Source organism: Hemiscyllium ocellatum, chromosome 30, assembly GCF_020745735.1.
Source record: "Hemiscyllium ocellatum isolate sHemOce1 chromosome 30, sHemOce1.pat.X.cur, whole genome shotgun sequence".
Classification (NCBI taxonomy): domain Eukaryota; kingdom Metazoa; phylum Chordata; class Chondrichthyes; order Orectolobiformes; family Hemiscylliidae; genus Hemiscyllium; species Hemiscyllium ocellatum.
In genome coordinates, this window is record NC_083430.1 from 38,884,747 (window position 1) to 38,901,638 (window position 16,892).

Consider the following 16,892-nt stretch of genomic DNA (forward strand, 5'->3'; position numbering starts at 1 on the left):
TGGAAACGAATATATCCTTTGTTTTGGTGGCCTCTTTATGAAACTTAGTATAGCTAGCAATAGATAATATCACTGAGAGATAACTGCACTCCTGAATAAAACCAATTAGACTATATCCAGTGTAATTCACTACTTGTAGGCTTATGTCATAAACCTGCAGACATACATTCAATTTTCTTATTTTGTAATTGCTCTTTTCCCCTGCACAGAGCTACGCCACGTTCTTTGCAATATTTGAACAAATATTGGTGACTATCTTTCTCTGGGAAATGTTGCTGAAATGGTACTATGGATTCTGGATATTCTGGAAGGTAAATACTGGCACTTTTATAGCAGAATAAAATGATTTAAGGAAAATGATCTGGGACTGATTAGTGATTTGTCAATATGAAGCTATCATCTACAGTGATAGCTGACTGTACTAATCTCATCCAGTATTAAGTGTTAGGTAAGTTATGCCAAACTTGTATTGATGACAGGTGAGGTCAGAGTTTCATAAATTATCTCTTTCATGTATTTCTTTAAGTCGACATTGATGTGTTGATAAGAGTTGAATACAAGAGATATTGGGTATAGGGTGAAAGACAAAGCTCTAAATTTGACTTCTTCAGAGCAGGAGCAATTCACAGCACTGTAGAAAATTGGTAATGTGGTTTGGATGGATATACTAGAACTAAATTAACTTTGGGAATTGAATCGAATGCTAAAGAACTTTCTAAAGAAAGTAGATGGATAGAGTTACTGAGATGTTGGATGGCTCAAGTGGTCCTTACATTCTTGCATCATTTAAAATATGCATCTCTATGTATTCAATATTCTCCAGTTGAACTTTACCAATACTGTACTCACTAGCATCTTGAATACTAACCTAGACAAACTCCAAAACTGCACTGTCTGCATTTTGTCCAATGCTTTTGCATCCCACCCTGCAACCCCCTCTCCCCAACTTAATTTGGTTCCATGACACACCGCACCTAATCAAAGGCTTCAAGCACACAGAATTTCCTCCTAAGCCTCATTATAAACCTACTTTTTACAGTCTCCTTTAGCTCCATGTTTAGCTCATGATTTATATTTCTCTGAAGCTAGCCTGTTGTGCACCTCCCCTTCCTGACCCCACTTTTCTCTGTTGTCACAGCTTTCAGCAATTTGATTTCCAGGGACAATTTCCCAGGTAAGGGTAAGATTTTGTGTGCATATGGGAGTTATTTCTCAGAGGTGATATTTTGTTGGGATCCTGACATCATCCTGCCATCTTCAGTTACACTGGAGCAGCATTGAAGCTGAGCAGGGAACTTGCATGTAGCTGTTTATGTAATTTATATACTTAAGCCAATTAAGTATTGTTTTAACCCTCAATCATAGATTTCCCAGCTCTTGGCATCTGTTTCCTGACCTGTCAGCAGCTCGCTATGGTCATTTGATGTGATTGCATAGTGGGAAGACCACTGAACATGGCTAGATGAGAAGTTGCTGCTCTTTCAGAGAGTGTTATGACTACTTGACCGGTATTGCCAACTTCATGGCAGGCACTTTATCTTCTCAAGTCTTCTTTCACCTTTTATCTGCACTTGCTGGCTGCCAGTCCTACCCACAACATGGAAACAACTTATATTCAGTTCCATCTTCCATCTTTGATGAAGCAAAGGAATAGAAACACTGCCATTACCATCAGCTGTTGGCCCCTCAACCAAGTGTCCTCCATTGGGCCAAGGGGATTGATATTGAGATGCAGTTCAAAAAAGGCGAGAGTTTCAACACAAACCTACGGCAAGAGGATTGTGTCTTTTGATGTGTGAGCGCCAGTGCCTCAGAAAGCTCAGGTTTTCATGACCGATCATTGTGACATCAGCAGTCTCCTGTAAGAAGACATCATTCCCGATTATGCAGGTGGACACATTGACAATGGCTGATTTTAAGTGCCTGTTACCGGAGAGTGTCCTACTTAATAGGTGTCAACCTCTTGCCAGGTTTTTGTGCTCTCTTCTCGTGCAAGCAGAGAAAGCAGAAAGATGGATAGGCAGGAAGGACACCATTTATGGAGGACAACTGCGAGGCAATAGAGTGAGAGCGTTAGCTTTTTAGATGAGGCTGGGCAGAGATGCCTCCAGAGAGAAGACTAGTTGGTTGTGAAAAATGTGTTGCCCTCCGTGTTATGGGAAAGCTGGGGGACAATAAAATGTGCGGTGTGGCACTCACTGTTCATACTCTGGATTGGCTGCATATTTATCGTTTACTTTTAAGGTAAGGAGACTAAATCTTCACATCTGATACTCCAGGTGTGGTCTTCCCAAGCCGCTATACAATTGCAACAAGATTTCACTACCCTTGTACTCAATTGTACTCAATTCTTTTAGCCTTCCAGTAGCTGGCTGCATCTGCATTTAGATCAGAGTGGTGCTGGAAAAGCACAGCAGGTCAGGTAGCATCCGAGGAACAGGAAAATCAACATTTCGGGCAAAAGCCCTTCATCAGGAATAATGGAAACTCTGGTTTCCAGCATCTGCAGTCCTCACATTTGCATCTACATGTTAGTTTTCTATGACTTATTGACTAGGACATCCAGATCCTTTTGCAAAATCTACACTTTGCAACCCCTTGCCATTTAAGAAATAATTTGCACATTCATTCCTCTTACCTCAGTAGATAGCCTCTCATTTTTCTATGTTCTGTTTCATCTGCATCTTTTTGCCCATTCACTAATCCTGTCCTAAAGCTCAGAAGCCACTTTATATCCTCCTTTCAAAACACATTTCCGAATTTGCAGATGATATAAAGTAGAACTTTTCCATTTGGCCCCCACATTCAAATTATTACTGTATAATGTGAACAGCTAGAGTCCAAATTCTGATTCTTATGATACCCACTATTCACAAACTGTAAATACGAGAATGACCTACACGTATATCTGATATAATGTGTGTGTTGTCAAACGAATTGGCTATAACATGATTGAATAGTGGACACGGTTTGGATAGTGCAAACTTTCTAATACACAGGTATTGTGATTTTCTATAGTGCAAGGTTGCACATGAATGCAACCATTATGTTACATCAGAAATGCCTATATTTAATTCTACTTTTGGTTTTCTGTCTGTTAGCCGATCCTTAATCCATATCAGCACGTACCTCTGTCCCACAGGCTTTACCTTTGCTAACCAATCTACTTACCAAAGGCCTTCTGAAAATCCAAATATACCTTGTCCAGCAGTTTTGTTAGTAACATCCTCAAATAAACAATCAAACACTATTTTCCATTCCAAATTCATCAACTCTATGTCCAATTAGATTATTTTATCTGAATGACCATTTAATGTGTCCTTATTTCCTGTTTTTTTTTCTTTCCTTGTTTTTTTTTTAAGTAGCAGTAACACTTGCCATCTTCTAACCTGCAGGAATCATTCCAGAATCTATGGAATTTTGGAAGATAATCATCAATGCATCAACCGTTTCTATAGCCACTTCTCCAGCAGTCTGAAATGTACACTGTTAAGGCATGGGTACTTACTAACTTTCAACCTCTTAATTTCTGTAGTACAAGTTCTTCGCATAAGGAGAAAGTGAGGACTGCAGATACTGGAGATCAGAATCGAAAAGTGTGGTGCTGGAAAAGGGCAGCAGGTCAGACAGAATCCAAGGAGCACCAAACAACCCCACCGCCATGTGGCCGACCACTTCAACTCCCCCTCCCACTCTGCCAAAGACGCAAGTCCTGGGCCTCCTCCACCGCCAAATCCTAGCTACCAACTACTGGGGGAAGAACGCCTCATCTTCCGCCTTGAACCACATGGCACCAACATCAATTTCACTAATTTGCCCGGCTCCTCTCCCCTCACCTCATCCCAGATTAAAGTCTCCAATTCAGCACTGCTGTCTTGAACTGCCCCACGTGTCCATTTTCCTTCCCACCTATCACCATCACCCCCCACCTGCATCTACCTATCACCTTCCAAACTACCTTCCCCCAGCTACCCCTCCTGCTCATCTCTCAGCCCCCTTCCCCCCACATTCCTGATGAAGGACTATGCCTGAAATGTTGACTCTCTTGCTCCTCGGATGTTTCCTGACTTGATGTGCTTTTCCAGCGCCACACTTCTCGACCAAGTTCTTACTATAACCAATTTTCTTCAACTGCTCATTCTCCCTGGTCACTTGTATTTGTAATGCTGGGTTTTTTTGTATCTGCCTCAGCAAAAACAGCTATGAAGTAGTCATTTAGCTTCTCTGTTATTTCTATATTTCCCTTTTTTAAAATTCTCCTGACCCTGTCCATAATTGACCCACATTTAGCCAAGCATTTCCTTTTTTACATACCCATTTGTAGTCCATTTTTATATTTTGCTGGGTTTCATTTATATTCAATTCTTCCTTTTTGATCAGTTTCTTGGTCCTACCTTAACTGCATTCTAAAAGTATCCCAATCCTCAGATTTAATTCTATTTCTGGCTACATTGTAGGCCTTTCATTTAATCTTATACAAACCTTTGACAAACATGGTTAACTGACCATTTTTTGAGTTTTGGCTACCACGAATGTTTTTTAAATTACTTTATTCAGCTGTGTCCATAGCCTCTGGATGCCTCCTGGATTTTACCACTATACCACAAGAGCCTCTTTGAAAGAGAGTATAGTTAGTGTAAATCATATGGTAGCCATTTAAACACTCTCCACTGTTGGTGTACAATATTTTCCCAATCCAACTCACTAATTTTGTGTCTTGTGTTTTCAAAATTTAACTATCTCCTATTTAAACATAGAAAATTGCTATCATATCACTCATCCCTAGAGGTTCTTTTACAACAAATCATTCGTCCTTTCTCATTACATAAAAGTAGATCTAAAATAGCCTTTCATCTAGTCAGCACCTCAACATGCTGCTTTCGAAACTCCAGAAACACATCCTTCATTGCTTTAGTACTCAATTGGTTTATCCATTTCTATGTAGATTGAAGTCATCCATGATTATTGTTGCCTATGTCACCAACTTTTGTCATCTCCTGATTTATACAGTGCTCTACATTACTACCACTATTTGGTGGTCTGTAAATAATTCCAACATCCCCTAGCGGGGTCTTTAAAGAGGCCTACTGCCCTTTAAAGCAAAATACTGCATCTGCTGGAAATCTGAAGCAAACCAGAATGCTGGTCTGGCATCAGCTGTGAAGCAACAGTTAATATAGAGTCTGGTGTGATTCTCCTTCCGAAGAGTCACGCCAGACTTGAAGCATGAACTTTGTTTCTTGCTTCACTGGTGCTGCCAGACTGGCTGAGTTTCTTTATCTTTCTGTGTTTACATCCGTTGCCCCTTGTTGTTTCTGAGCTCCACCCAAACAGTATCCACGCATTGGTCCAAATCTTATTGTTTTTTTGGCTCATGTTGAGTTTTCTCAAGGTTTCCTCACCTGAAGCTTGGCAAGATTTCTCACTATATCTTACCAAATTTGCCTCGTTCGTTACTTAGTCACCCTGTGGTGTTTCTCCTATCCCATCTTATCTCCTCTTGTAGCCAGAGCAGATATCCACTCAAAGACCAGCATCCCTGGCACTCACGCCATATTTAAAAGGCTGTTGTGCACCTAGACAAGCACTGCATTCCAAAGCTGCCCTGATTGGTGATAGACTCATTATCCTGAATTCTCCAATGGGTACCTGGGGATTCTGATGAAGGGGTGATGTAGATGGGCATTCTTTCACAGGGCAGCAACGGAGGAGGCCACACCACCAGTCAATAGTAACTAGTCAGAGTTCACCAACCAGTGTGGTCTTGAGTCTGGAGGAACAGCCAGCAACACGAAGAAGAGATCGTTGATCACCTTCATGCTGCCAGCTGTCTACTACCTCACATTGACTCTGTATCTCTTACTATACTTACCAAGAAGGCTCATTTTCTACCACTTTTTTTATTGTCTTCAACATCATTCCTCACATTCCCTCTGCCACCACTGTGCCCCTCATCCTCGTGTGCACACGCACACCCCAAAAAAAATCTCAGGCCACTACCCCTGTATGGCCTCTTCGCTACCTACTTACTTACCCAGGATGCTGACCATCTTTGACCACCTGCACTAGCCCTAACATCTATGTCACTCACTTTCATTCAGTCCCATCTTTCCTCTTATTCCTTAGGAAGATGTTCATGGAATCTTGGGTTAAGTGGGTAACTTAAGTCTGTAGATGGGCTTCATTGTATTTGATCACTGAGGGAATGATGACAGTGATAGAAGTCAATTCTAGATAGAAGATTCAGGGAGAGGTCATAGAGCATGCCAGCTCTGGAAGAAGGACTTCCCATGTATCAAGATCACTCTGACCTCTACATGGGGAAGGTATAGGACCAACCAGGGTTTGCAAATTTGCAAAATTGTGACCTCTGAGGGTAAAGTGAGAACATCATGTTAATTTAGTTTAATCCTAAAAATTTTAAGTGATGTATTTTGGGAGGACTATCAAGGATGTACATGATAAATCATGGGATCTTGAATAGTACCAAAATCAGCAGGACCTTGGTGTGCTTGTGCATATATCCGTGTGGACAGTAGGACTGGTGGACCATAGGCCTATGGGATTTTGTTGTAAAGCCAAGGCATTTAATACAATAGAATATTAGGAGGTTATGATGGACTACACAGGATATTGGTTAGGCCACAGATGGAGTAGTCTGTGCATTTCTGGTCTACAGGCTATAGGAAGGGTGTGATTGCACTAGAGAGGGTGAAAGGGCATTCACCAGGATGTTGCAAGTGCTAGGACATTTCAGCTTTGAGTAGAGACTACACAGACTCCGGTTATTTTTCTTGAAGCCAAGAAGGCTAGAGAGGTTCCTGGCAACAGGCTGCCCACTCACTCCAAGGAGAGAATCCTGTCCTGTGCAGGAGAAGACTGGACCACTCTTGCAGGAATGCCAAGATATCTATATCCCACCGACTGACAGTAATCCTACTGTCCGTGCCATTCCTTGGGCACGATTTCTAGTCATTGGCTGCTATGTCATCTTTCCCCTTTTGGCTTTCATCTACCTCCTGCATGTGCCAGGAGGTTATCCATGGTGTCGGTGAAGAAATAGCCTGGTCTACCAGAAGCCATCTCCTTGACCAAAATACCAACGCCTCGGAGGAAGCACTGCAAGCTTGCTTCCTACAGACAGACAGACAGACACACACACACCTCCGTGAGAACGTCAGGTGTGAAATGTTTGCAGCAGAAGCCGGTGAGCACCTCACTATAACAGCTCTGCAGCCAACTGACCAAGTAAAGCCTGGGGCTGCTTGTATTCTGAGGACTGTCGGAGATCAGGCACCTGCTCAATCTGAGGCAGGAGATGACCCATTGGTGTCAACGATTGAAGAATTAGACCATATACACAGGTGCCAGGTAGAGATAGATCTTGCAGTCTCAGGGTCTGCTTAATAAATGCACATACTTCAACACGTTAGCCATTGGTCCTCAAAGCCAAAGATATGGTGAGTAGGGGAACGAGGAAGCTGGCATGCAATCCAGGTGGCCCTTGCTCACAAGAAGACAGGGCGATGCCATAAAGCACCCAGTAAGAGGAGGAACCATATGCAGGCCCTGAAGACCTCTCCCCTCAGGATGTTCCATAGGTGGCTGGGCCCTCCACCTCCATCCTGCCTGCCCCCATCCGCTCAGGCTGAGGATCGCCCACTTGCCTAAAACCTCAGCATGTCTGGGCCAACCAGAAACAAACAGCCAGGGGTCACCTGACCAAACATCCAGGGCCCATGGGTTCCATTCTGCTTCCACCTCAGCTGTGCAAGCTCAGTCAACATCAAGATCAAGTGGAAAAGAAAGAAACAAACAAAACCTTTTGAGATCATTTCGGTGGCAGAGGGATATTACATTTGTATAAATTTGATTTTGTACCACGTCTGCTAGGTTGAGTGTCTGTGTAATTCCCAATGTGACTGTGAGGCATGGATACATTCTGTGTAGATAGTGTGTTGAGTGCCAGCTGCAGCATCTGGAAGCAAGATAAATACTGTGCAAATCTGGCAATTGATTCTACTAACACCTCTGTTCTCACATTGAAACACCCCTATTCTTTCCCTGTTTTCTGCATCTAGAAATGTTGGTGTGAATGAAGTGGTCAGTAATGTCTGTGGGAAGGAGGTGTGCAGCACACAGGAAGCCAACTGCCAGGGAGCAGGGGTCCATAGGTCTGTATCCTGTACTGTGCATGGGTCTGTGTGTAATGTTTCCCTCTAAAATGGTTCACATCAGAGGGTCTGACAGCCCAGTCCCCCTCAGACACTTATCCTGTCCATTCCTGGTGTGGGTGCAGCCATTTTCTTCCCCATTACATATTCTGATTACCAGGACATGACGGTAAACACTTCAGCCTGTAGATTGCAACCCCTGCTGCTGTGTCTGTGAGATCCCAAGCATTCAGATCCCCGTCCCTGTCGTCTTTTGTAAACCCAATCAGCATTGCATCTCCCCAGGTCCACACCCAAACCATCGCATGAACTTACACCTGCCCACCTTCCCCCTATCCTCCCAGTTCCAGGTATTTAAGGTGACCATGCTAAATGTGGTAACGCCCTTGAAGTCAAGATGCTCCTTACAGTGAGATACCCTGTTCGTATCCATGTTTTACTGTATCATTCCAACTTCACAATTGTTATTCCTTCCCGTCCCCAATCCATCCTCCAAGTGGATTGTGAGGTCTTTGCAAATGTAAGATGCCAGTGTCCATGGACAAGACGTGCATGTGTTTGATACCTACGGGTCATGCTGTGAGATGCTGTTTAATGTTGAGCAACATGGAAGCTCCTTGCTTCTAGTGGCAAGCTGTAGTCACCAGGTATCTACTTGATTTTCATGTTGGGAATTCTTGATGTCTAGCCTGCTTAGTTTGTTGGTAAGATAGTAAAATCAATATTGATGAGGTGAGTTATGCTATTTAAAAAGGCACTTAACAAGCAATTATTCCTTTTATTTGTTGACTCACTGCTGCTGGCAAGAAACCCACATAAAAGATGCAGCAAGTTGCTCCTGACATCCATATTGGCCTTGTTGACTTCTCCCATGAGTTGGGAAGCAAATTTAAAAAGCAGGACCTCGAGTAGTATTCTTATGATTGCTTTTCAATTTACTCCACACCACTCACCATCCTGACTTAAAAATGTACTGCCATTCCTTCAGTGTCACGGAGTCAAAATCCTCAACTCCCTTCCTAAATGCAAATGGATTAAAGTGGTTCAACAAAACAGCTCACCACCACCATCTCAAGGGCAACTATGGATTGGCAGTAAATGTTGGCCCAACCAGTAATATCCACACCCCATGAATGAACAAAACAAAAATCCTGATTGCACTCGAGGTCCTACATTTCAATTTTTTCTAACGCCATGAAATCTGTCTTCAGCACTTCGCTCCTGTTCCTACCTATGTTATCAGTACCAATGTGGGCCACGATTACTATCTGATCTCCCTATTCTAGAAGGATGTCCTGCAGCCATCCATGACTGACTTTCCCCTGGCACTAAGGAGGTTACACACCATCAGAGGGTCATGTTTAATGCAGCAGAAAAGCCTGTCAGATCACCTGACAATGGAATCCCCTGTTTCTGTGGCATTCCAGTCTCTCACTCGCACGCACGCGCGCACAAACGCAATTCTAGCTGCTGTTCAAGTTATAGAGTCATAGAGGTACACAGCATAGAAACAGACCCTTTGGTCCAAATCATCCATGCTGACCAGATATCATTACTTAATCTAGTCCTATTTACCAGCACTTAGTCCACATCCCTCTAAAGCAGTGGACTTAGCACTGATCCTTGTGGCACACCACTAGTCACAAGCCTTCAGTCTGAAAAACAACCCTCCACCACCACCACCCTCCGTCTTCTACTTTCAAGCCAGTTCTATATCCAAATGGCTACTTCTCCCGGTATTCCATGCTAACCTTGCTAACCATGACGAACCTTGTCAAAAGCGTTCCTGAAGTCCATATTGATCACATCCACTGCTCTGCCCTCAACAATTCTCTTTGCTACATCTTCAAAAAGTTCAAATCAAGTTCGTGAGATATGATTTCCCATGCACAAAGCTATGCTGACTATCCTAAATAGTCCTTGCTTTTCCCAATACGTGTAAATCCTGTCTTTCAGGATTCCCTCCAGCAACTTGCCCACCACCGAATTCAGGCTGACTGGTCTGTAGTTCCCTGGCTTGTCCTTACCACCTTTCATGGTAAGCAACCTCCTGTCTTCTGGCACTTCACCTGTAACAATCAATGATACAAATATCTCAGCAAGGGGCCCAGCATTCCCTTCTCTAGCTTCCCACAGCGTTCTAGGTCCCACAGAGACCTGATCATGTCCTGGGGATTTATCCACTTTTATGCCTTTCAAGACATCCAGCAGCATCTCCTCTGTAATATGGGCATTTTTCCAGATGTCACCATCTATTTCCCCACATTCTAGATCATCCATGGCCTTCTCCACAGTAAACACTAATGCAAGATACTTGTGTAGTATCTCTCCATCTCCTGCAGCTCCACACAAATGCTGCCTTGTTTATCATTGAGGGGCCCTATTCTCTCCCTAGTTACCCTTTTGTCCTTAATATATTTATAAAATGCCTTTGGATTCTCCTAAACCCTATTTGCCAAAGCTATCTCATGTCCCCTTTTTGCCCTCCTGGTTTCCCTCTTAAGCATACTCCTACCGCCTTTTATACTTTTCTAAGGATTCATTCAAATTCTCCTGTCTATATCTGACATATGCTTCCTTCCTCTTCTTAACCAAACTCTGATTTTCTACTTGGAGCTCCAGCTTGTATTGTTCGTGATACTCGCTGCAGATGTGCTTGTCTGAGGCATATGGTGTGTCTGGATAAGACCAAGGAGTTAGTGAAGGAGCCATTCTAGGTGTACTCTCATTCCAGTGATTTGGAGCAGTATCCAAAATCCAAATACTGGTGAGCATTTTAACAATGTAATATTCCCTTTGATTGGAATGACTCAATAAAAGGCTTCAACCATGCCTGCTCCTCCAATCATTCCAACAAGGGAGGCAATGGCCTAGTGGTTTTATAGCTGGACTGTTAGTCCAGAGACCCAGATAGCATTCTGGGAACCTGGTTTTAATCCTTCCAAGGCAGTTGGTGGAATTTGAATTCCATAAAATATCCGGAATTGAGAAACTAATGATGACCATGAATCTATTATCAATTGTCAGAAAAACTGATCTGGTTCACTAATGTCCGTTAGGGAAGGAAACTGCCATAGTTACCTGGTCTGGCCTACGTGTGACTCCAGACAATCAACAATGTAATTGACTCTTAACTTGCCCCAGGCAATAAATGCTGCTTAGCCAGCAACGCCCTTATCCAATAAGTGATTATTTTTAAAAAAAAGAAAATACTCCATCCTTCACTCCCCACTTTTTTTAAAAATACCCAAATCAACTGTATTTTCAAGCACCTCACCTAATATGAATTCAAATCACTTAGTTTATTCCAGATTATTTCGAAATGTAGGACCTGTTGCAACAGGAATGTTAAAAAAAAATCTAGGCTGGAGTCTCAATTGCCAGCAGGTAGTAAAGGTCCACAGGTGCACTCTTAACTGGTGGGACACACGATAAAGTTGAAGTTTAGAACTGAAGTGCATAAAATGTCAGCTGGCTTTCGGCAACTAGATGAAATTAATTTCGCAGTCTAAGTCCCTTTGGCTTTGGAGAAAGACCTAATGGGAGCATCCCCTCTCAATCAGAAACAACTTCTGGAATCTCCCAGAAATACCTGCTTATTAAACAGGTGTTCAAAGTCATTTCACATTGAGATCTCCTGACTGGTGTTCTGTGTGTTAAGTCCCCATTTGGGCAAACCACCTCCCCTAAAAATCTGTTTTGGAGGAAAAGTTTGTGATTCCAGGCACCCTTCTCCTGTATATATTTGGCCCTAGTTTGCCTACTTCCACTGGAGACTGATTCACATGCTTTAGTTTTTTCCATGGTTCTCGTAGGCCAGTCCATTCAAGTGCACATAAGAAATTCCACAGCATTTTCCAAAGAGCAAGAGAATCCTTTCCAATGTCCTAGCAAATGTCAACGCTAAACATAAAATAACAGAGGTTAGATTAGAATTCCCTGCCTAAGGGCATGAGAGTCAACCTACAGCATGTGGGATCCAACGGTTTAAGGAAGCAGCTCACCACCAACTTCTCGAGCAAGTAAGGACGGGCAATAGATGCATGTTCTGTGATGAATAAGCCTAAACATAAAAATTGGTTATCATTTATTTCATTGCTGCTTTTGGACCTTGTTGTGAAAACTGGCTTCCATTCTTCCTGCCTTACAATAGTCATGGAGCGCTACAACATGGAGATAGGCCCTTTGGTCCAAATTGGTCCATGTTGACCAAAATATCGGTCCACACTAACCTCATTTCCCTGCACTTGGCCCACATCCTTCGAATCCTTTCCTCTCCATGTATTTGTCCAAATGCCTTTTAAATGTGGATAATATACCCGCTTCAACCACTTTCACTGACTGCTCATTACATATGCATACCACCCTCTGTGTAAAAATAAAGTTGCCCCTCGGGTTTCCTTTTATTCTTTCCCCTCATAGCTTGTTCAACCTCTCCCTATAATGTAGACCATCGAGTCCAGGCAACATCATTGTAAAATTTCTTCTGCACACTTTCCAGTTTAATAACATCCTTCCTATAACAAGGTGACCAAAGCTGAACACAATACTACAAGTGCGGCCTCACCAACGTCCTTATTACTGTAACATAACCTCCCAACGCCTTTATTTGGTGCCCTGGCTGATGAAGACCAGTGTGCCAAAAGCCACCTTCACTGCCCTGTCTACCTGTGACTCCACTTTCCAGAACTTTGAACCTGAATTCCTGTATTCCTCTGTTCCATGACACTGCTTAAGGCCTTACCATTCACCTATACAGTTACTATACTTCAGAAGTATTTCATTGACTGTGTAGTTCTTTGATATATTCTGAGGTTGTTAAAGATGCCATAGAAATGCAAGTTCTTTTTTTTTGGCCTGACATTTTTCTAGGATGGTTGGAACATTGCAGATTTCTTCGTCACAACCGCCTTATTCATAGGTTCCACTGCGTCATTCACGAGGAATCATGAGCTCTTTTATGTATTGAGGTAGGAGGACAATTTTAATGGAATAGTTGATATTTCTGCATAGAAATAAAATAAAAGCCTAAGCCACAGTTCATGAAAATCCAAAGTAAAAATGGGAAATTGTTAGATTTGTGCAGATTTATCAAAATCTGAAAGGTATTGGAGTTTCGAACTCCAGTGGAAATGTCATTGGGTCAAGAACCTGTTATGATTCCCCCACACACCCCACATCTAGATGTCACTAGGGCACAGTAGAGGTATGTGGGAAGCCCCGAGGATATATTGATTACTTATTTAACATATATAAGGAGACAATGTTTTGTATGTTTCAGCTGAGAATTCAGACTTCTGAAGGCCAGAGCTTAAGTTTCCCAAGCTGTGTGGAACTCACTAAAGGTTATTCAGGTAAAAGTGCAGCAATAACCATGGTGAGTCAAACTGACTGGCAGGGAAACCAATAATCTGTGAAACTGAATAATTGCAGCCCTGCCTCAGTTAGAGACTGCTGTATACAACATTTGTGAGGGTGTACTTTCTTCACTTCCCTGGCAGGGGAGATACCATGATTGACAAGGTGGTTCTCCCAGGACAAATTTAAGCTGAGAACTTTTATCACCGAAAGATCTCAAATTCATTGCTGGACTGCGGTTTTGAGCAGAACTTGGAGGATCATTGGTCGAGCTGAGCTCCAGTGGTGAATCTTTATGCTGGTTTTGGCTTATTGCCAATCGGTGACCAGTCAACCAGAACTATGCCCTCTGCAAATGCCTGTGCCGCAGGCCAGGGGGTCCCCAATACAGTCAGAGTAACTGCGAAGAAGGTGGAGGAAGGATCACCAGTCAACCAGACCGTTTTCGTGAAGAGTCCTCCTAGCTTGCTACAGATTCCAACCAGATATTTTATGTCTGCAAAGATTTCCCCAGAGGGGCTACTTTGTCATGACCTTCAGGAGTGTGAAGCAATGCAAGGATTCCAACAGCTTTTTGTATGATGCCGGCTACCTGTACAAGGCCTGCCCAAGATGGGTTGTCACATACACTCAAATGGCCCAAAGTGGCAACACAAGCTGTAGATCCCCAAAAGACAGTAAGGTGCACCATCCAGCACCAAAACTGAAGCAAGGGTCAGGCCGGAGAGGAGGAAAATGTAGCCAGTGCGGAGGCTCAGCAACCGACCCAATCTCCACCTGAACAGACTGGAGGAGGAGGAAACAAATGAGGCAGGGGAGTGGATACCAATGAGAAATAACCACATTGGGCCTGAACAGGTCTGCAACAAAATGAAAAGATACAGCTGCATGATGGAAACACCAGCTCTTCTGATGATAAAGACATGGAGCAATGACCACCAACAAAAAGATGCACAGCACCATAAGAGAGAAGAGGAGGGACGCCCACCAACCTGGAAACACTTGGCTTCACAAAGGGCATGATGAACCCCACCCTTCAGCCATCGGGAACTACTAGGTACCCATTCACCACTGCTCCGGGCAATCAGGAGCAGAGCCCAAGAGTCCTTCTGTCAGACTCCGAAACCAGTGAAATCTGGTTCTTTCTCTCCCCAATGCCCTGATCTGGGGTCAGTGTCCTGATTGAGGAACAGGGCAACCACCTCAGTACAGTGAGTGTCCGACAGTTTGCCAAAACCAAGAGGATGCAGGGAGTCCATGGGTGAATAGACGTTGGGTCTACCGGTACTTATATAAACTCTCAAAATGGGTTTACAGTTGCCAGTACTGATGTGCGTAGTGTTAAATCCGCTATGTGATGTATTTCCATATTGACTTACCTGGTCAACCTCCTATTTCTGCAAAAGTGTGGGATACTGCACCTCAGCATTTACAACAAATAGTCAAGTTTATGGACCCACAGACTTTCAAGTTGGTAGGGGAAAATGATAGCTGTTCCTGCGACCTGGGGATTCTGCTGCAAGGAAGCAGCCTCACCATCTTCTCGGTCAAGGAGGTAGTGGCAGGCATTTCCTTGTAGTAGATGTTATGTACAGAAACCCTCCTCTGAGACGAATTAATGTGTACACTCTGGTGGTAAAGAGTGAGCAGCTGGCTATCTTGCAGCAGCTCCCACTGGTACTGGCGACACCCAGGCCAGCTATTCTGCATCATCAATGCAGATGGAAGATCCGGCGGGGCTAACAGCAAACCGGACGTCACATCCACTTTCCTATTGGAAACACCTAAAATGACCAAGCTGCAGAATATCTTCAGCACCTCTGCAGATCGAGTGCAGTGTAGATACATCTGGTCGCGGTCAGATATGTCTATCGCTCAAGGATGGATTTCCTCTGTGTCCCGTGTGTTCTTGGTCAGATACCAGTGTTCTTCTCTGAAGCTGCGTCCTCCTGGCTGACTGGATCTGACTACTCTACATCAACATTTAATGCAGTTTCCCTTAATGGGTGGGAATCTGAAAGCTTCCTGATAAGATTGGAGTAAGGCCGGGCTGCCTACCCTCTCCTGCCTTGTTTGCATGTTGTGGAGAGTCTTTTGCCAAGTCTATCAGGAAGGATGTGAGCCTGAGAAGGGTGTCTATTCCTGGAAGCTGAAGCCTGCAGGTCAAAGCTTTCCTGTACATGGATGGTGTTGCCATTTTCTGCTCTAATGTACAGTGTGCAGACTTGAGTATTTCCAACCAGTTCAAGCTGGCCTCAGGAGTTAATGTAAATTGAGGCAAAGGCAAGGCCATGTTCTTTGGGAACTAGGCCCACCGATCCTTTATCCCGTTCACCAGTAGGACAGACTACCTGAAAGCCCTGGGAATATGGTTCAGAGGGGCTGGGGCCTGTGCAAACTCTTGGGAGGAGCATATCACCAAGGTGAGGCAGAAACTGGGCTTTTGGGAGCATTGCTCCCTCTCCATTGCAGGTAAAACCATGTCATCCAGTATGAGGCACTCTTTGTTGTAGATGGTGTAGGTCTGGTCATTTGCAGAAGCTGTGCCATGGTAGTCACCTGAGCCATCTTCCACTTCACCTGAAGGTCTAAGGTAGACTGTGTCTGCAGGGATCTGGATAAGGGGTGAAAAACATATCCAATGTCACCCTCATCCTGATGACAAACTTTGTATGAGGCAGCATCAAGCTGTGCGTAGACCCTCAGTACGCAAACTAAATGTCACTTGGTACTAAGATTCTACCTGCTGTTGCGAAGGATGGGACTGGCCTCATTGCCAAATAGTTGGACCATTTCGTATCACGTGTCCTTCGTGGAGAAATTTGCAAAAAAATACCTTTTGACTGCAGGTTCATCGGAATGTGGTCAGTATATACCGTCCTTGAGACTCGATGGGAAAAGGAGAAGATTGATCCTGTCAGATTGTTCTGTGAGTAGACTCAATGCCAGAACATTTCCCCAAACACCAAGAGTTCACTTGGCAGGTGGTGAGAAGGCCACTACCTATGAGACCTTCCATGCCTGCTTGGACTGTTTTCACCACTGTCACACGTCTCCTGCTGGAATGTTCCTCTTTAAAGGAAGCCTAGAGAGAGAGGTAGTGGTTTTTGTCAAGGTTCATCTTGAGCATCTCCATAATATGGGACTCTGCTCTGCAGTCTGTTCCCTGAGTCGCACATGAGACAAATGTCAGCTGTGCCTGAAGGATCATCAACCTGGAGAAAGATGATCTTTGGTCTGTTTGCCGTTCAGAACAAGGCGTTGACCTTGACTGAGTTTTGCAGACTGGCACATTTCAAGGTCCAGGATTGTGTGTTGAGGAAAGCCTAGGGCAGCTGCCATCAAGCATTAGAGAAAGCT

At 43.7% G+C, this 16,892-nt stretch overlaps 1 protein-coding gene across 1 annotated transcript in view; it reads left to right on the plus strand.

Moving 5' to 3' along the window:
* Positions 1–257: 257 nt before the first annotated feature.
* LOC132830096 (cation channel sperm-associated protein 4-like) overlaps positions 258–16,892 on the plus strand; it is a 47,846-nt gene continuing 31,211 nt past the window's right edge. Inside the window, exon 1 of the mRNA XM_060847568.1 lies at positions 258–311. Coding sequence (XP_060703551.1) covers positions 289–311 — 23 coding nt within the window. The 5' untranslated portion in view covers positions 258–288. The remainder of the gene's footprint in view (positions 312–16,892) is intronic.